The sequence below is a fragment of the Macaca thibetana genome, chromosome 4 (assembly GCF_024542745.1).
Source record: "Macaca thibetana thibetana isolate TM-01 chromosome 4, ASM2454274v1, whole genome shotgun sequence".
Taxonomy (NCBI): Eukaryota; Metazoa; Chordata; class Mammalia; order Primates; family Cercopithecidae; genus Macaca; species Macaca thibetana.
The window spans coordinates 152,104,176-152,121,661 of record NC_065581.1 but is presented as its reverse complement, the minus strand read 5'-3'; the positions used below and the strand labels follow the sequence as shown (position 1 = coordinate 152,121,661).

At 34.5% G+C, this 17,486-nt stretch overlaps 1 protein-coding gene across 1 annotated transcript; it reads right to left on the bottom strand.

Annotated features, from left to right (window-relative positions):
- Positions 1–360: 360 nt before the first annotated feature.
- LOC126953612 (60S ribosomal protein L24-like) lies at positions 361–914 on the bottom strand. Its single transcript, XM_050789107.1, has one exon. The coding sequence runs from the start codon at positions 878–880 to the stop codon at positions 407–409; it is 474 nt and encodes a 157-aa protein (XP_050645064.1). The 5' UTR covers positions 881–914; the 3' UTR covers positions 361–406.
- Between the last annotated feature and the right edge of the window lie 16,572 nt (positions 915–17,486).

The window sequence follows — 17,486 nt, the reverse complement described above, 5'->3', positions numbered from 1 at the left end:
ACACCACAGGAGAAGTTTAGAAAGAAAGAGAAAGAGAGAGAGAGAGAGAGAGAAGAGAAAAGAGAAAAACAACAAAAACTACTCTCTAATCAAAGGACAAGGAAAAGGCAACCTAACAAGATAGAGAACTTTTAGAAAATAAACACTGTACTTCAGCTTAGCATCATAGAAAAAAGAAAAAGGAAAACAAACAGAAAAACAAAAATGTTTCCTCATCCCCACTCATGATAGCAATGGCTGCTTGGTAAGCATAGATATTCATCCTTGCCTGGCTATAATGGGGCATTCCAATTTACCACCCCCTCCACCATCACCACCAAATTGGTGTGAGAAAGGCCAAGTAGGGAACCAGAATTTTTTTTTTGAGTTATAATCCAATCTTTATTTAAAAATCGAATCTGCCAGTTTAGCGTTTTCCACCAACTCGGGGAGCTGAAACTTTCACAGGCTTCACAATCTTTTGCTTCGGTCCTGCCTTTGTAGGTGCCTTAGCAGCAGCCATTGCAGTCTTTTTAGATGCTTGATTAGCCTTTTTTGCTTCCTTAGCAGCCCTGATAGCTTGTTCTCGTTGAGCCTTTCTAACTTCAGGTTTCTGATTCCTCTTGGCCATTATATCAGCAAGAGATGCACCGGTAATGGCCCTCTGAAATTTGACTGCTCGGCGGGTTCTTTTCTTTTGAATTTCTTCCGACTGACCCTTTTTGTGCTTCCTTCTGTAGAGGACAGTCCAGTTTATCTGCCGAGGATTCCTCTTGGAAAGGAACGCCGACTCGCATTTTGCATTAAGAAACTGGAAAACCTTCCCGTCGGTCCTGGCGTAGCGCCTCCCGTGTCCGGGGTAGATCTTGTACCCGCTAAAACTGCACAGCTCCACCTTCATGGCGACGGATTCAGGGGAAGAGAAGAGATCGGGAACCAGAATTTTAATCATATTTGACAGTAACCAGTGTAGCTGTCCCCCAGCAGTGTTAGTGGGGACCATGGGAAGGGGAACCTGGACTTTCAGTCCCAGTCAGCAGTAGTGAGCTATTCTTACCCCTCTTTATTGAGGTGCTGTAGGAGAAAACATATGAGGGAGTCAGGATTCTCATCACCCCCCAGCAGTAGTGATATGGCTGGGAGTCACATGGGGATAATAATGAGGCATTTCTACTCCTCTTAGCCAGGGAGAGATCAATGAAGGTCCTATATGGAGTCAGAAACCTTACCCCTACCTCACAGCAAGAATAAACCCTTTCCCCTTGTTATCAGCAGAGGCTGAGTGGGGGCCTAAACTTTACTCCCACTAGTGGAACTCCAACTTCTAATGCCACCTGGTAGTTATAAGAAAGAAATCTCCCTTCTTCACCTGCCAGATGTTGGACAAAACCAGCAAAAATAAGAGCTTGCCCTTTCCTTGTTAACTAGAGAGAGAGCAGTTTTTTGCTCTCGTTGTTTTCTTTTCCTTTTTCTTTTCTTCACTCCCACCTTTCTTTTTAAAATCTGTAGTGTTTTCAGTTGTTGACTTCTTTAGCTCCAAGTCTGGTATATATGAAGCAAAAATAAAACCCTGGGAACTCACTACTGTGTTATTTCTTGGATCCCCAGCTCTAACATATCAATAATTACATTAAATGTAAGTGGTCCAAATACACAAATTATAAAACAGAGTAGAAGCTCAGTGGATTAAAAAACATAACCTAACTATATGCTGTCTAAAGGAAACTCACTTAAAATATAACAATATAGGCACAAAACAAAGAGATCTATCCTGTAAACATTAATGAAAAGAAAGTAGAGTACTAATATTGGATAAAGTAGACTTTAAACCACTGTATTAGTCTTCTCTCATGCTGCGAATAAAGACATACTCAAGACTGATTAATTTATAAAGGAAAGAGGCTTAATTGACTCACAGTTCTACATGGCTGGGGAGGCCTCAAAACCATGGTGGAAGGTGAGGAGGAGCAAGTCACATCTTACATGGCAGCAGGCAAAAGAGAGATTCTGAAGGGGAACTTCCATTTATAAAACCCTCAGGTCTTGTGAGACTTATTTACTACCATGAGAAAAGTATGGTGAAAACTGCCCCCATGATTCAATTATCTCTACCTTGCCCCACCCTTGACACATGGGGATTATTACAATTCAAGCTGAGATTTAGGTGAGAACACAGCCAAACCATATCAACTGCAGAAAATTACCAAAGGTAGGGAGGACATTATAGAATTTTAAAATGAGGTCATTCCACCAACAAATACATAGCAATTCTAAGCTGTATGCACCGAAAAAACAGAGCTGAAAAACATATGAAACACACACTTACAGAAATGAAAAGATAAATGGACAAATGCAAAATTATATTTGGAGACTTCAATATCTCTAAGCAGTTGATAGAACTAGGCCAAAAAGTCAACAAAGGTATACAAAAATACATCATCATCAACTAGCAGAGTATAATCAACGTTTCCAGAACACCACAACAAATAACAGCAGAGTATATATTCCTTCTAAGTGGCCATGGAACATATACCAAGATAACTCATATCCTGGGCCATAAAACAAACAAAAAAAATAATGAAAATTCATATATGGTGTGTTCTTAAGAACAATGGAATCAAATGAAAAACCAATAACAGGAAGATTAAAAAAAAATCTCCAAACACTTGGAAACAACAACACTTCTAAATAGTCCATGGATTAAAGAGGTAGCTAAACGAATGCTGAAAGGTAAACTTATTAAAATTAAAATTAAAACTTCAGAATATTACACACATACATACCAATGAGTCACAAAGAAATTCATGAAAATAATGTATCATGTGTTAAGTATTTGATTTATGATAAAGGAAGCATTCTAAACAATGTACAACAAAATGTTATTTACTAAATTTTAACTTAATTATAATTGGTTAATTAAATTTTGAGGAAGATAGATTCACAAATTACACAAAAATAAAATTAATATTAGCAATTTTAAGCAATGTGTTATATTAAATTAATTTTAAAAACCTACTCAAAATAATCTGATTGACTATTTAGTTAATCTCTAACAATAAAAATCTTTCTGGGCCTAAAATGATAAAGAAAATTATAAACTAATAGATTATCCAATTATAATAAATAAAAATGTCAAACTCCTAAGTGAATACATTAGAAATGGGGAAATGTCTCAATAATCTAAGGCCTTACTTCAAGAACTTAGAAAAAGATGAGCAAAATAAACCCAAACAAACAGAAGCAAGAAAATATAAGAGCAAGAATCAATAAAGTTGAAAATAGAAACACAATAGGCTCAATAAAAGAAATCTCTATTGAAAGAACACAGAAAGAGCTGGTTCTTTGGAAAGATCAATAAAATTGATAAACTTTTAATAAGACTAACAAATAAAAAAGGAGAAGATACAATTACCAGTATCAGAAGTAACACGGGAGATTATCACCACACACTCTTTAGACATCAAATTAATAATAAAGGAATACCATGAATAATTTGAATTCTCCATACATACATTTGACAATTTAGATGAAATTAAATAATATTCAAATATATGCACTACCACAAGTCACCCAAAATTTAACTTGTAATAAAAAAAAAAAATCACCAAAAAGAAATCTCTAGTTCCAGATAATGTTACTGGAGAATGCTACAAAACTTTCAAAGAAGAATTAATGCCAATTTTACCCAATCTCTTTTAGAAAATAAAAGAGGGGGGAATACTTTCCAGTTCATTTTATGAAACTAGTATTTCCCTGCTACCAAAATCAGAAAAAGACAGTGAAAACAAAGAACACTACAGACTAATATCCCTCTTAAATATAGACACAAAAAATCTTAACAAAATATTACCAAATAGAATTCAGCAGTATGTAAAAATATTATACACCTTGATTAAGTGATTTTTATCCCAGGAATGCAAAGCTGGCTTAAATTAAAAAATCATTGTAATCTGCCATATTAACAAACTAAAGAAGAAAAATCACATGATCATTTCAATTTATGTAAAAAAAAAACTAAAAACATTCAAAACATATTCATGAGAAAAATGCTCAGCAAGTTAGGAATACAGGGAAACTTCCTTAATTTGAAAAGTCATGTATATAATGCTTATACCTAATATTATGCTTCTCGGTGAAAGACTGCTTTACCCTAAGGTTGAGGACAAAGAAAGAATTTGTATTCTTACCACTTTTATTTAATATAGTGCTGGAGGTTCTAGCTACAGTAATAAGAAAAGAAAAAGAAATAAAAGACATACAGGTCAGAAAGAAGAAATAAATCCATATATTTGTAAATGATATATTGTCTACATAGAACACACCAAGGAATCTACATAAAATCCCTTAGAAGTAATAAGTGAGTTTAGTAGGTCAGAGGCTATAAGATTGAAATACAAAAGTCAATCATAATTTAATATTCTAACAATGTTCATGTGAAAACCAAAATTAAAAATACCTTTTACAAAGGCTCAAAGAATGTGATATTTAGGCTTAAATTTAAGAAAACATATACAGAATTTATGTCTTCCACAAATTTAACAAAATTCTTATCCGAATTACAAAAAGAATTTTCTTAGATGTAGACAAAGTTACTATAAAATTTATATAGAAAAGCTAAGAAACAAGAATTGCTAAAACAATTTGGAAACTCATAGCAATTGAAACTGTCATGTTGAGTGAGGGACAGACACACTGATGGAACAAAGTAGAGACTCAAAAATAGATCCACACAAATATTTCTAACTACATTTTGAAAAAGGTGAAAATGCAATTCAATGAAGGAAAGTCTTTTTAGCAAAAAAAGTTTGCAGTAACTGAACACTGATTTGCAAAAAATAAACTTAAGTCTCACATCTAGTACACAAATTAACTCAAGATGAATCACAGACTTAAACACAAAATGTAAAACTAAATTTTTTAGAAAAACATAGGAGAAAATGTTCAGGATCTAAGATGAGACAGAGGTCTCAGAATTGATGCTAACATCACAAACCATAAAAGAAAAATTTGATAAATTGGATTTCATCAAAATTTAAAAAGTTTGCTCTGTGAAAACCTTAGGATGAAAAGACTTTGCACATGTTACAGCTGATTATAAAGCAAAATAATTAAAACTTCCGAATATTATCACACATTGGTGCCAATGAGCCACAAAAAAATTTATGAAAATAATTTATCATGTGTTAAGTATTTGATTTATGATAAAGTAAGTATTCTAAAAATGGGCAACAAAAAGTTATTTGCTAACTTTTAATTTAATTATAATTGGGTAAATTTTGAGGAAGATTGATTGACAGATTACATCAAAACAAAATTAATATTAGCAATTTTTGACAATTTATTATATAAAAGTATTATTATTATTTTATATATATATTTTTTTGAGATGGAATCTCGCTCTGTCACCCAGGTTGGAGTGCAGTGGCAAGTTCTTGGCTCACTGCAATCTCTGCCTCCTGGGTTCACGTCATTCTCCTGCCTCGGCCTCCCAAGTAACTGGGACTACAGGCACCTGCCACAATGCCCGGCTAATTTTTTGTATTCTTAGTAGTGACGGGGTTTCACTGTGTTAGCCAGGATAGTCTCGATCTCCTGACCTGGTGATCTCAGCTTCCCAAAGTGTATAAAATTAATTTTTAAAACCTACTCAAAATAATCTGATTGAATAATCTCTAACAATAAAAATCTTTCTGAGCCTAAAATGATAAAGAAAATTACAAACTAAATGGTTGCTCAATTATAATAAATAAAAATGTCAAACTTCTATTAGGCAAAAATATAATTTAAAAAGACATGAGAAAAATATGTTCATAAACTACAACGAACGTAAATGTCAATAGTTACATTTTATAAAGAATTTATTAGAAAATAATTAAGATCTTCATTGTTAACACACAGATTTTTAAAAAATTAGTTGATAATTTCCATAAGGAAAAAAATTTATATTAAAAAATACGTTATTTTCCTCTCAAAGTAAAAACCGAATGCATTTGTTTTTGTTTTTGTTTTGTTTTTGTGGGGTTTTGTTTTGTTTTGTTTTTTTAGAAGGAGTCTTGCTCTGTGGCCCAGGCTGGAGTGCGGTGGTATTGGATTTTTTTTTTTTTCCAAACATAAGGATTACCAGTGGTTACAGGATCATTTGTTGAAAAGTCTTTTCTTACTCCATTGAATTCTATTGGCATATATGTCAAAAAGTAACTGGACATACATGTGTACAGTGGCGCAATCTTGGCTCACTGCAACCTCTTTCTCTTAGGTTCAAGCAACTCTCCAGCCTCAGCCTCCTGAGTAGCTAGGATTACAGGTGCGGGCCACGACGTCCAGCTAATTTTTGTATTTTTAGTAAAGATGGGGTTTTGCCATGTTGGCCAGGCTGGTCTCGAACTCCCGACCTCAGGTGATCCACCCATCTCAACCTCCCAAAGTGCTGGGATTACAGGCACAAGCCACTGCACCTGGCCAAAACTAAGTGTATTTGATTACAGTCAATATTAGGGAGTTGATGGTAAACCTGGTACACTGCTGGTGGTAAGGTAAGTAGAAAAACACCTGCATGGAAAGAAAATCTAATTATGTATTAAGAACCATTTAAAAGTTTATACATTTTAATCCAGTAATTCCACTTATTTTTTTATTCTTGACATGACATAGCTGTATTCAAAATATCACTACAATTTTCAATAAGAAAAAAACAACTCTAAGAAAATGGTGAAAGAAATTTGTTAGAGCCCACACCATTGAAATGATATGACTATTAAAAATAATAAGAGGAACTTTATTTACAAGGGGAGATGGTAATTACAATAGGAGAAATAGAATAAAAATTTGGAAAACTTCTGTGAATAATGACCTGAAAGCACATTGAACAAAGTCTATGTGGTAGCCCTTACCAAATGTTTTCTTAACATAGCTGTTTCCTGGCCGTTTGTGCTGCAGTTACACTTCTGTCTTCCTGTTAGTCAGCTTTTGGACAATCTCTCAGATTCCCAAGAGGCCAAATGCCACCATCATGAAAAACATCCTGAACACGTAACTAAAATTTTACTAAGATCCATTTATCCCTGTGATTGGATGTAGACGCAATTTTCAATTAATTATTTGTACTTTTCTAGGAGTTTCCTAAGCCCTGTATTTTCCAAAATGCAGTTATATGCCTAAGCAAATTATTCACTGAATAAATTCTTGATCCTAAATATTTATCATTAGCAGATAATAAAAACAAACATGACTCCCTCTTTCTTATTTTCTATAAATATTCTATTTTGACTGTGGATTTACATTAGATTTGAAAACTAAAGAAGTTCACAAGTAATCAGAGCACTTCCTGAAGTGAAAGATGAAATTATCTTTGTTTTTTACTTTATTTCATCCTTCAAATAATATTCCAATACTGTTAACAATAATTTCCTTTTTAAAAGAAGTTGAACACATTTGGTATTTCCAAAATGAAGCATTAAAATTTACCTCATAAATAGGCCTCTATAAGAAACTTTCCGGAATAACTTTTAAAAAGGCATCAAATGTTGTACATAAGATATACTTGAGAGTTCAGCCAATATCAGTATTTTTATTTTGCAGCTTTTGCTGTTTCTTTAAATATTTATGTGTTTCTCACATGTATTGCCAGTTTTGACTAAAACAGACTTGTTTCTCTTTTAAAGGGAGATAACTGCTTAGGACCGATAGTGGCTCAGAATTTGTGGTTTTCTTTAAAAAGAAAATAGATATTATTCTAACAGCAACCTTCTTTCAGTAGCTGGAAATTTTGAGTTGAAACTGGAAAGAATTTAAATCTTTTAAACATGGAAAAATGTATAAATGCACAAACACAGGTTTAACTATCAGTCAAGAAACCAGTAACTGGTTGACTTTGGAGTAAAAAGAGAGACAGAGAAGGGATATGACGAAGACATATTTTCACTATCTACAGCTTGCACTTATGAGTTGTTTTATTGTGTGTGTGTATATATATTATTTAAATGACTCTACATATGCCTAGATTATTTGAAAAATACACTGAAATAAATAAAACTATTGTTTGAGATAAGACTTTCTTCTTTATAACTGTTTCTTTTGCTTTTTTAAAAAAAGTTTGCATTTAAGGAAAATTCCATTTGGGAATGTTTTAAGGAAAAAATGTTCTTAACTGTCAATGATTTATTACCATGCCTGCCACTGGGTTTGGTATGTTTAGGAATCTGCAAGTAGTTATACAAGTGCCAATTTGCTTTACCGGTTGTTACTGATCTGTAGAGCACGTACCACGAGTAAGTCATAAAACATCACCAGGACTTACTTGCTTTTGTAAAAAATGGAACCCATGATTCTTATTGATTTCTTGCGCATGGAGAGTATTATAAATAATTTATCAAATACCGTTTGGAATTCTTATTGTTTTACCTGGAAAGAAGGCAAAAATGTAATCATTGCTATTGTAGTAAACCATAAAGTTAAAAAGTGCCAATCCAAAGAGTAAGTTATTATGACTATAAAGTTTAAATTGGTTATGGGTAGAGAATAAAGATGATATTTATATTACTGATTTAGAATATTGTAAGAGCAAAGGAAATGTAAGAGCAAGAGCTGTAGCTACTTCGAAAGGTAAATATCATGAGTGAAACTAGTATTATCAGAGGAATTGCAGTAGCAAGTATTCAAAACCTTAAACCAAGCCATGCTGTTAATGTTTCACCTGCATAACATTATTCGAAGACCTCAGTGTCATGAGTTCCATGTTAGCTTCTTGTTAACATTTCTGTTTATAATTATTTAAGCGGACGTGAAAACTCTGTGTGTCAAATGCAGAATTGTAGTCTACCCACCATTAGATGTCCACAGGCAGCTGTAACAAGCCCGTGGAAGCCTAGATGCCATCTCTCTGACTATGATGTTCCCTAAAGTGCAATATTTTAAGTGTAAATTTTGATATCTATTTGTGTAACCAAAATGCAAACATCTAAAAATGCCACTGACCACTTAGAGTGGGTGGTAACCAAAGTAAATTTTGTTGAAAAATATTGACATGGAATCACCTCCTAAATTCCAAGTTCTTGGCTTGGGAATTAGAACTTCCCATAAAGAGATGCTTTATGAATGGGGCAGAAAATTCCATGAGTCATTAAACTCTTTTGAGCTTACATTTCACAGCAACATTAGTGTATGGAGTAAAATATTCTGTATTAAGACAGCTACCTCAAAAATGACTCTATTTAGCATTGAAGACTTAGACCAAAAAGACAACATCACTTCCCTCAAGAAGTTCGTAATGTGTTCACCCAGAAGAGAAATTAGATAATGATATAACAAAAGGTATGGCAAAGAAAGTACACAGAAATAGTATCCAACCAGGACTAGAGACGATGGGGAAGGAGAGGAAGGCTTCCTAGAAGAAGTGAAGATTGGGAAACACATGGAAATGAGCCAGTCAAAGAAGAAAAGACGGGGGAAATGTATTCTAGATAGAAAATGTAGCATAGAATGGCATGGATGAAACCTGGAACATGATTTGCTCAGGAAACTGTATGATGGGTAGGTGGCAATGGAAGAAGAATGAGATATCATTGATTAATTGCAAAAGTAGGCTGGGATAGGCCACGAATGGCAAGGTATGTTTGAATGTCTACTGCCAAGCTGGTACAGTTCTGATAAGGCCATCAGAAATGGCATAGAGAAGAACTTGCTTATTCAAGGGAATAGGTGTACTCTTGAATGCTGAAAGAACACCTACTCGAACCTAATGATATACAAAGCAACAGGCCTGCAGTTAAAAAGAAGCAAGCCTTCTTTTCTGCTTGGTAGCCTCCTCACTCATGTGGGCTATTGCTAAACACAAACCAATACCCTTTTCATGAGTATATCCTTTGAGCTGCTCATTTGCTGACTTTGTGTGTGGGGAGTTAGGAAAATGATCTAGCTCCTGTTGTTGCTCTTGTTCAGTGTTATTTTGGTGTAGAAATAGTATTCCTTGAAAGAAGAATACAGAAGACCTATTTAGGTGGTAGGGTAATGATTAGATAATTTTTTTAGCTTTTGTGGAGGTATCTTTGGGAAATAAAATTGTGTACATTTAATAAACACAGACATATATAAATCTGTGTTCAGTAGCAGATAATAGAATAGGTAGATGATAACATATATAAATAATGTTTACTACCGTGGAAGTATGTAAGATTAACCCAGGAGGATCACAGTGAAATGGAGGTTGAAGACAGTGCTCTGAAAAACAGCAAATGGTTATTATATAGCTGAATAAAGAAATGCCTTTACAGCTGAGGAAAAGTAGACAAAAGGATAAGGAGAAATGGAAAAATGAGTTGAAAAACCAGAAGAGAGTCATGTTCTAGAAATTAATAGGAAGGAAACTTTCCTAAAATATTTCATTAAATGGGCAATGACTAGACACACTTTTTGATAACATGAATAAACTCTGGCAAATCTATGTCAGGTGTATTAAATTTTCCACTACACATAGAGGTCAAGTAAATTAAGAAATAAGTACTTTTTATGATAGTTACAGGAGCAATTTCATTGAACTGGTGAACATAAATGTGGCAAGGTAGAATGGTATGCAGAGGTGCACAGAGGATTGAAAGGTATATGGTGTTGCTATATATTTTTATGTACAAATTAAAGAAACCAGAGGAGAGAAGAAATAGCAGAGAGAGAGAGAGAGAGGCGGGGGGGGGAGAGAGAGAGAGAGAGAGATACTCAGTAGAAAATTAGAATTATGGAAGAGGAGAGAATTAATAGGTAGGAATTTAACAATGAGAACACTTGGACACAGGGTGGGGAACATCACACACCAGGGCCTGTCATGGGGTTGGGGGCTGGGGGAGGGATAGCATTAGGAGAAATACCTAATGTAAATGACGAGTTAATGGGTGCAGCAAACCAACAGGGCACATGTGTACATATGTAACAAACCTGCACATTGTGTACATATATCCTAGAACTTAAAGTATTTTTAAAAATACAAACTATTATGAAAGACAAAAATAACATTCCTCATTTTGTTTCAGTTTAATCTATAGATACAGGACATTTCTAACAAATTTCAAATAGCCTCTTCCAACTTTAATTTTTAAAATAAATATGTAAGTAGTATGGTTTCTTATTTGAAATGTTCAGATTATTCATTTTTATTCTAATAAGAATGGTCTTCATTACATGTATGTCTATACATATCTGTATATGTATGCAGATACACATGTATATTTATAATTTATAATATGTGAATGAATACATCTTCCCAAAATGCATTTGAGCCTTTACTGCAGAATTACTATTTATGGAAAATTTTCAAGAGTAAAATTTAATAGGTAACTGAAGGGTCATGAATCTAAAACAAAATATTTTGAGGATTGTCTTCCATTTTCAGGGACTGCTTTAAGGACTTAATTAATTAAATGATCCACATATAAAATGTTATTTATAAGTAAAACCCCCCACAAGTAGGCATTATATGATAAAATCCAAGTGCAGCAATATGGAGAAGCTATTGCTTTTCCTGTAAGCAGAAAAAGGGCAATGTTTAAAAAGAAGGATGATGAGTTTTGTTTGGGATATGTTTATCTCTAAAGTCAGTTGAGCTGAAGCTTTTAGGGCAGGGCAGGTCAAGAGATACAGGTTTGGATGTCATTGGCATATAACTCAGTGTTTCTCAAATCATGGCCTATGGACTACCAGTATCAGAATCATCTGGAGAAGATTACAAAAAGTCAAGGCAAACTAGGTGTCATTAATTTAAAATAATCAGGTCTTCTTAATTTGAATATGTGCAAGAGTGGCCCTAAGAATCTTCATTTTAATTGAAACACCTCATATAATACTTAAGCCCACTAATGTTTTTTTTTTTTTTCTGTGGTGGTGTGCTATTTATTTTATTTTATTTTTCTTTCCAACTTTTAAGTTCGGGGGTACACATGCAGGATGTGCAGGTTTTTTACATAAGTAAATATTTGCCTTTGTGGTGTGCCGCACAGATCATTCCATCACCCAGGTGTTAAGCCAAGCATCCACTAGCTATTCTTTCTGATCCTCTCCCTCCTCTTGCCTTTTGCCCTCCAACAGGCCCCAGCATGTGTTGTTACCCCACATGTGTCCATGTATTGTCATATTTAGCTCCCAATTATAAGTGAGTATTTTGTTTTCTATTCCTGCATTAGTTTAATAAGGATAATAGCCTCCAACTCCATTCATGCCCCTACAAAGAACATGATCTTGTTCCTTTTAGTGGCTACATAGCATTCCATGGTGTATATGTACTACATATTCTTTATCCAGTCTATTATTGATAGGCATTTTGGTTGATTACATGTCTTTGCTATTGTGAATAGTGCTGCAATAAACTTATGTGTGCATGTGTCTTTATGATAGAAGGATTTATATTTCTTTGGGTATATACTCAGTAACGGGATTGCTGGGTCGAATGGTATTTCTGCCTCTAGGTCTTTGAGGAATTGTCACACTGTCTTCCACAACAGTTGAACTAGTTTACACTCCCACCAACAGTGTATAAGCATTTCTCTTTCTCCACAACCTCGCCAGCATCTGTTGTTTTTTGACTTTTTAGTAATAGCTATTCTGACTGGTGTCAAATGGTATCTCATTGTGGTTTTGATTTGCATTTCTCTAATGATCAGTGATGTTGAACATTTTTTCACATGTGTGTTGGCCACATGTGTGTCTTCTTTTGAGAAGTGTCTGTCTGTTCATGTTCTTTGCTCACCTTTTAATGGAGTTGGTTTTTTCTTGTAAATTTGTTTAAGTTCCTTATAGATGCTAGATATTAGACATTTATCAGATGAATAGATTGCAAGATGTTTCTCCCATTCTGTAGGTTGTCTCTTTATTCTGTTGATAGTTTCTTTTGCTGTGCAGAAGCTCATTAGTTTAATTAGATTTCAGTTGTCCATTTTTGCTTTTGTTGCAATTGCTTTTTGTGTCTTTATCGTGATATCTTTGCCCATGCACATGTCCTCAATAGTATTGCCTAAGTTCTCTTCTAGAGTTTTATAGTTTTGGATTTTACATGATTAAGATGATCAAAAATCATCTTAAGAAGATTTTTGTATAGGGTGTCCTATACAAAATGGAGTCCAGTTTCAATTTTCTGCATATGGCTAGCCAGTTATCCCAGCACCATTTATTAAATAGGAAATACTTTACCTATTAATTGTTTTTGTCAGGTTTGTCAAAGGTCAGATGGTTGCAGGTGTGCAGTCTCGTTTCTGGGTTATTTATTCTGTTCCATTGGTTTATGTTTCTGATCTTGTACCAGTACCATGCTGTTTCGGTGACTGTAGCCCTGTACTATAGTTTGAAGATGTTAAGCCCACTAATGGTTGATAAATAGTTTGCTCACCCATAGCAGAAGTCAAAGCACCCAAGGAGAAAATATAGAATGATTTCCCCCAGGAAAAGAACTCTGTTTTTCACTTCTGTATGTCTAGTAGCAATATGTTTCTTGAAATTTACTATATAATCAATAAATAACTATTAAAATATTTTTGAATTTTCTGGGAAATAATGTACAGTATGCAGCAAGAATCATAAAAAATGTCCATATTTTGATCTAGTAATATCATTTCTGGAAATTTATTTTGAGTAATAATCCAACAGGAAATAAAATGTTATCTATAGAGATGTTTAGCATAACACATTTATAATAGCAAATAATGAGCATTAGCAAATGACAAGAAATAGGGGTATAAGTAAAGAAGATATTTGCCTACTATATGACATAATTTGTTACAACTAGAAATAGTAGTTATAAAAGCAGAATATTAACAAGGATAAATAAATATTAATGTTACAAAAGATATTTTATATATGCTATGGTTACAACTATAAAGAACGATATACTGTTTTACATGTACTAAGAGAAATATAAACAATGAAAACCATTTCATTTGGTGAGCTTAAAGATTATAAGTGATTTCATAATCATTTCAGTTAATTATATTGGAATGTTATGTATATCATAAATAATTCTTTTCAAAAATTAATGACATACCATTTAACAATTTCAAATCACTATAAATGTGAGATATGGTTAAATAAGACCTAATTCTGCTCAAATGAAAAAAATATAAATATGATCTAAAAGAGGAAATTTTAAAAAAAGAAATAAAAAGGTATCATAATTAATTCCTAGATTCCCAATAATTTTCATGACCAAACATCAGCAGATGTTCTTGCAACTTATTCACAAATAGCTCTAAATTCTAGCGCACTTTCAAATGAATAAAATTGAATAAAATGAGATATTTCTGTCTCGCCTCCCTCCCTCCCTTTCCTCTTACAGTTAGCACAGAAGAATGTGGAAATCTGTTTGAGATTTTTGTCACTGAATTTTCCACCTGTTTCATGACATGCCAACATAAACACATAAGGACTCACATACCATTTACCCACCCTATACGTACATGCATACAAAATCACTCAAATCACAGTATCCAATGAAACTAAAGAAAGAAGCAGATAGATTTCAGTATAAAAATTAAATATCAAATCAGTCTTATAGAGAACAATAAAGTGCCTGTTTTGCTAGTGAACATTTGTTGAATAAATGTCTGTAGGCTGTATTTGTGCAGAATTTGGTTTATGCCTGCTCTGCTTTCTTTATAATGAGTAGCAGGGCTGAGGAATTAGCAAATTCCTACTGTAGCATGGCCACCATTGCCGATCAAAAAATGAAACCTAGGATTATGAATTGCCTAATTGGCTTTGGTCAGTTTGCAACATCTGAGAAATAATGATAATTTAAGGAACAACCAGAGAAAAGGAAGCCCACACTGATGACAGAGATATAAGGAAAACATGAATTTTCATGAAAGATAAAAGTGCATTATTTAAGGTAGTAAATGGAGGTGGAAGTGGGGACAGGGAAAGAAAAAAGAAGTGAAGACAGCAAGCACAGAGAAAGGGCTCAAGATCTTCTGATGACAAAAGAGTTAAAGAGATTGGTAGAATATAAAGAGAGTATGGATAGTAGGGTCTTTGTCTTATGTTTTATATAAGGAGGGTATGTTGACCTGAATTTTTCATTCAGTAAGAAAAGGATCAAGTAAAGAAGGAGCAGATCATAATTCAAGGCAAAACAATCAACAGATAAAGCAAAGTCCCCTGAGAAGATAAGGAGGTTTTCAGCAGCACAGTTGAATGAATTAGTCCTCAATGGAATAATTAACCCTCCCAGACTAGATTGAAGAGAATAAGCATGCAGTGGCCCCACTGATTTGTCTGTGGATATAAAAAGCAGGAAGTTGAGTGAGAGTGTGGAGGAAAAGGAAAAGAGTTTGAATCATGAAGAGAATGGTAAGACTTTGGAGTTTTTGTTGATGGCGACAAGACAGGAGCATTTGGAAGAAAAAAAGAGACTGAAATAGACAGAAGACCCATCAGAAGAGAGAAACAGTGAATTTGTAAAGAGGTCAAGTTGCATGGTTTTTCAAACTCTCTAGCACTGTTTACCAATGGGAAAGGCAGATTGTTGCAAAGATCGAGGACTAGGAGTCTGCAGGACAGTTATAAACTAGAAAGAAAGCAAAGGAAATGAAGATTTAAAGGGTCTGCTTGAAAGAATAAATCAGGTGATTAACTATAAAATCTTTATTGAATTAAAAAATATATTTGATTGAATAAATATATAAGTAATTTTTTACCATAAGGTGCCCAGGTACTAGCATAGCTCCATCAACATCATCATCATCATCATCATCATCATCATCATCACCACCACCACCATCATCATCATCAAATAAAAAGGATAATTATTTATACTGTGAGAGAAATAGTGAATTGAGCATTAACTTGGTAGAAATTATGTTAGTGTTTTTATTCAGCACAAATAAAATGTGATCTTCTTTCCATTATTTTAAGAGTAAAAATGTCTTCTCTATTTAGAGAGTAGATAAACATATAAAGTGTGACAGAGATGCCAGTTGCCCATAGCAGCCTCTCTATTAAAGGAAAAGTATTTTTGAGAGATTTGGGGTACAGCTAATTTCATTTCTCAGTTAGTCCAAATCCGAACCATATAAGGCAAGTCATTTGTCTCAAATGGCCCTATGGAACATGAGGACACTTTAGACTCTTTGGAATTAAGCAGCCATATGGAACTTGTAGTGAGCTTACAATTGAGACAGATGGCAGCAGAATGGAGTCAGCCTTGAGGCTGTATAAACACCCCAGTGACCATCAGCAGTCAATTAAGAGTAGAGACAAGAGAGAAATGTCATTTTAACTCCTGTAAAATTTATCTAGTAGACTCATCCTTGCTGCCTTTCATAAGCTTCTTTCTTGGTTTATGGGTCAAACTGGAGCCAGAGGAAATGTTTTCCTGACTTCCTCTTATAGAAAGCATCTGAATTCTTGTCCAGTTCTTAGGATGTCGAGGATCCAAATTTCTGCTTCTACTTGGGGAAAGCTTAGCAGACTAGATTAGCTCCAGTACTGTTCTCAGCAAGCTCCAGATGAAATATTCCTTTAACTCCCAGAATAGATTTATATCCCCAAGACTTTTTCATTCTTTAAGCAAGTTCTGCATATCTACTTTCTACCAATCACTTTGTAGCTCTGATGGCACAAAATGAAAGTCATAGCTCTTGTTTTCAAAGAAGTAATGAAGGAGACTGACAAGTAAACCAGAATTATAACACAACAGAGTGAGTATTCTCATAGAAATGTAGTACTCTGTTAACACAGGCTAGCTCTCCACCCTGACTAATTGGGAGAGTCTTCTGAAGGAAGAATTGTCTGTGCAGAGTCTTGAAGGATGTGTGTAGATAGCTAGAAACAAGATGATGGAGGAAGGCAAGTATTTGACATGATAGATGTATCAACTGCAAAAACAAATAAAGCAAGAAGCAGCATCATTTAAAGAAGAACTCAGCAGAATGTGTTGTGCCTAAGACATAGGCATATGAAAGTGTGTTGTGTTGGAAATGGAGGGTAGATAGGTCTGCAAGAGGCCGGCCTGAAGACTTTGAGTGGCAATCTTGGCTATTTGACCTTCACAGCCCGATGTTGTGAAGACTCATTGCTAGGGTTACATAAAAATGAAGTGGTCGGGTCGGCCGCAGTGGCTCATGCCTGTAATCCCAGCACTTTGGAAGGCGGAGACGGGTAGATCACGAGGTCAGGAGATCGAGACCATCCTGGCTAACACGGTGAAACCCTGTCTCTACTAAAAAATACAAAAAATTAGCTGGGTGTGGTGGCAGGCGCTTGTAGTCCCAGCTACTAGGGACACTGAAGCAGGAGAATGGCGTGAACCCGGGAGGCGGAGCTTGCAGTGAGAGATTCTGCCACTGCACTCCAGCCTGTTGGACAGATTGAGACTACGTCTCAAAAAACAAAAACAAAAACAAATGAAGTGGTCAGATCTGGATCGATCGATCTGTCTATCTATCTATCTATCTATCTATCTATCTATCTATCTATCTATGTATGCAGAGTAGAGGACAGATGTAGAAATGTGCAAGGAGAATTGAGATTATGGAAGA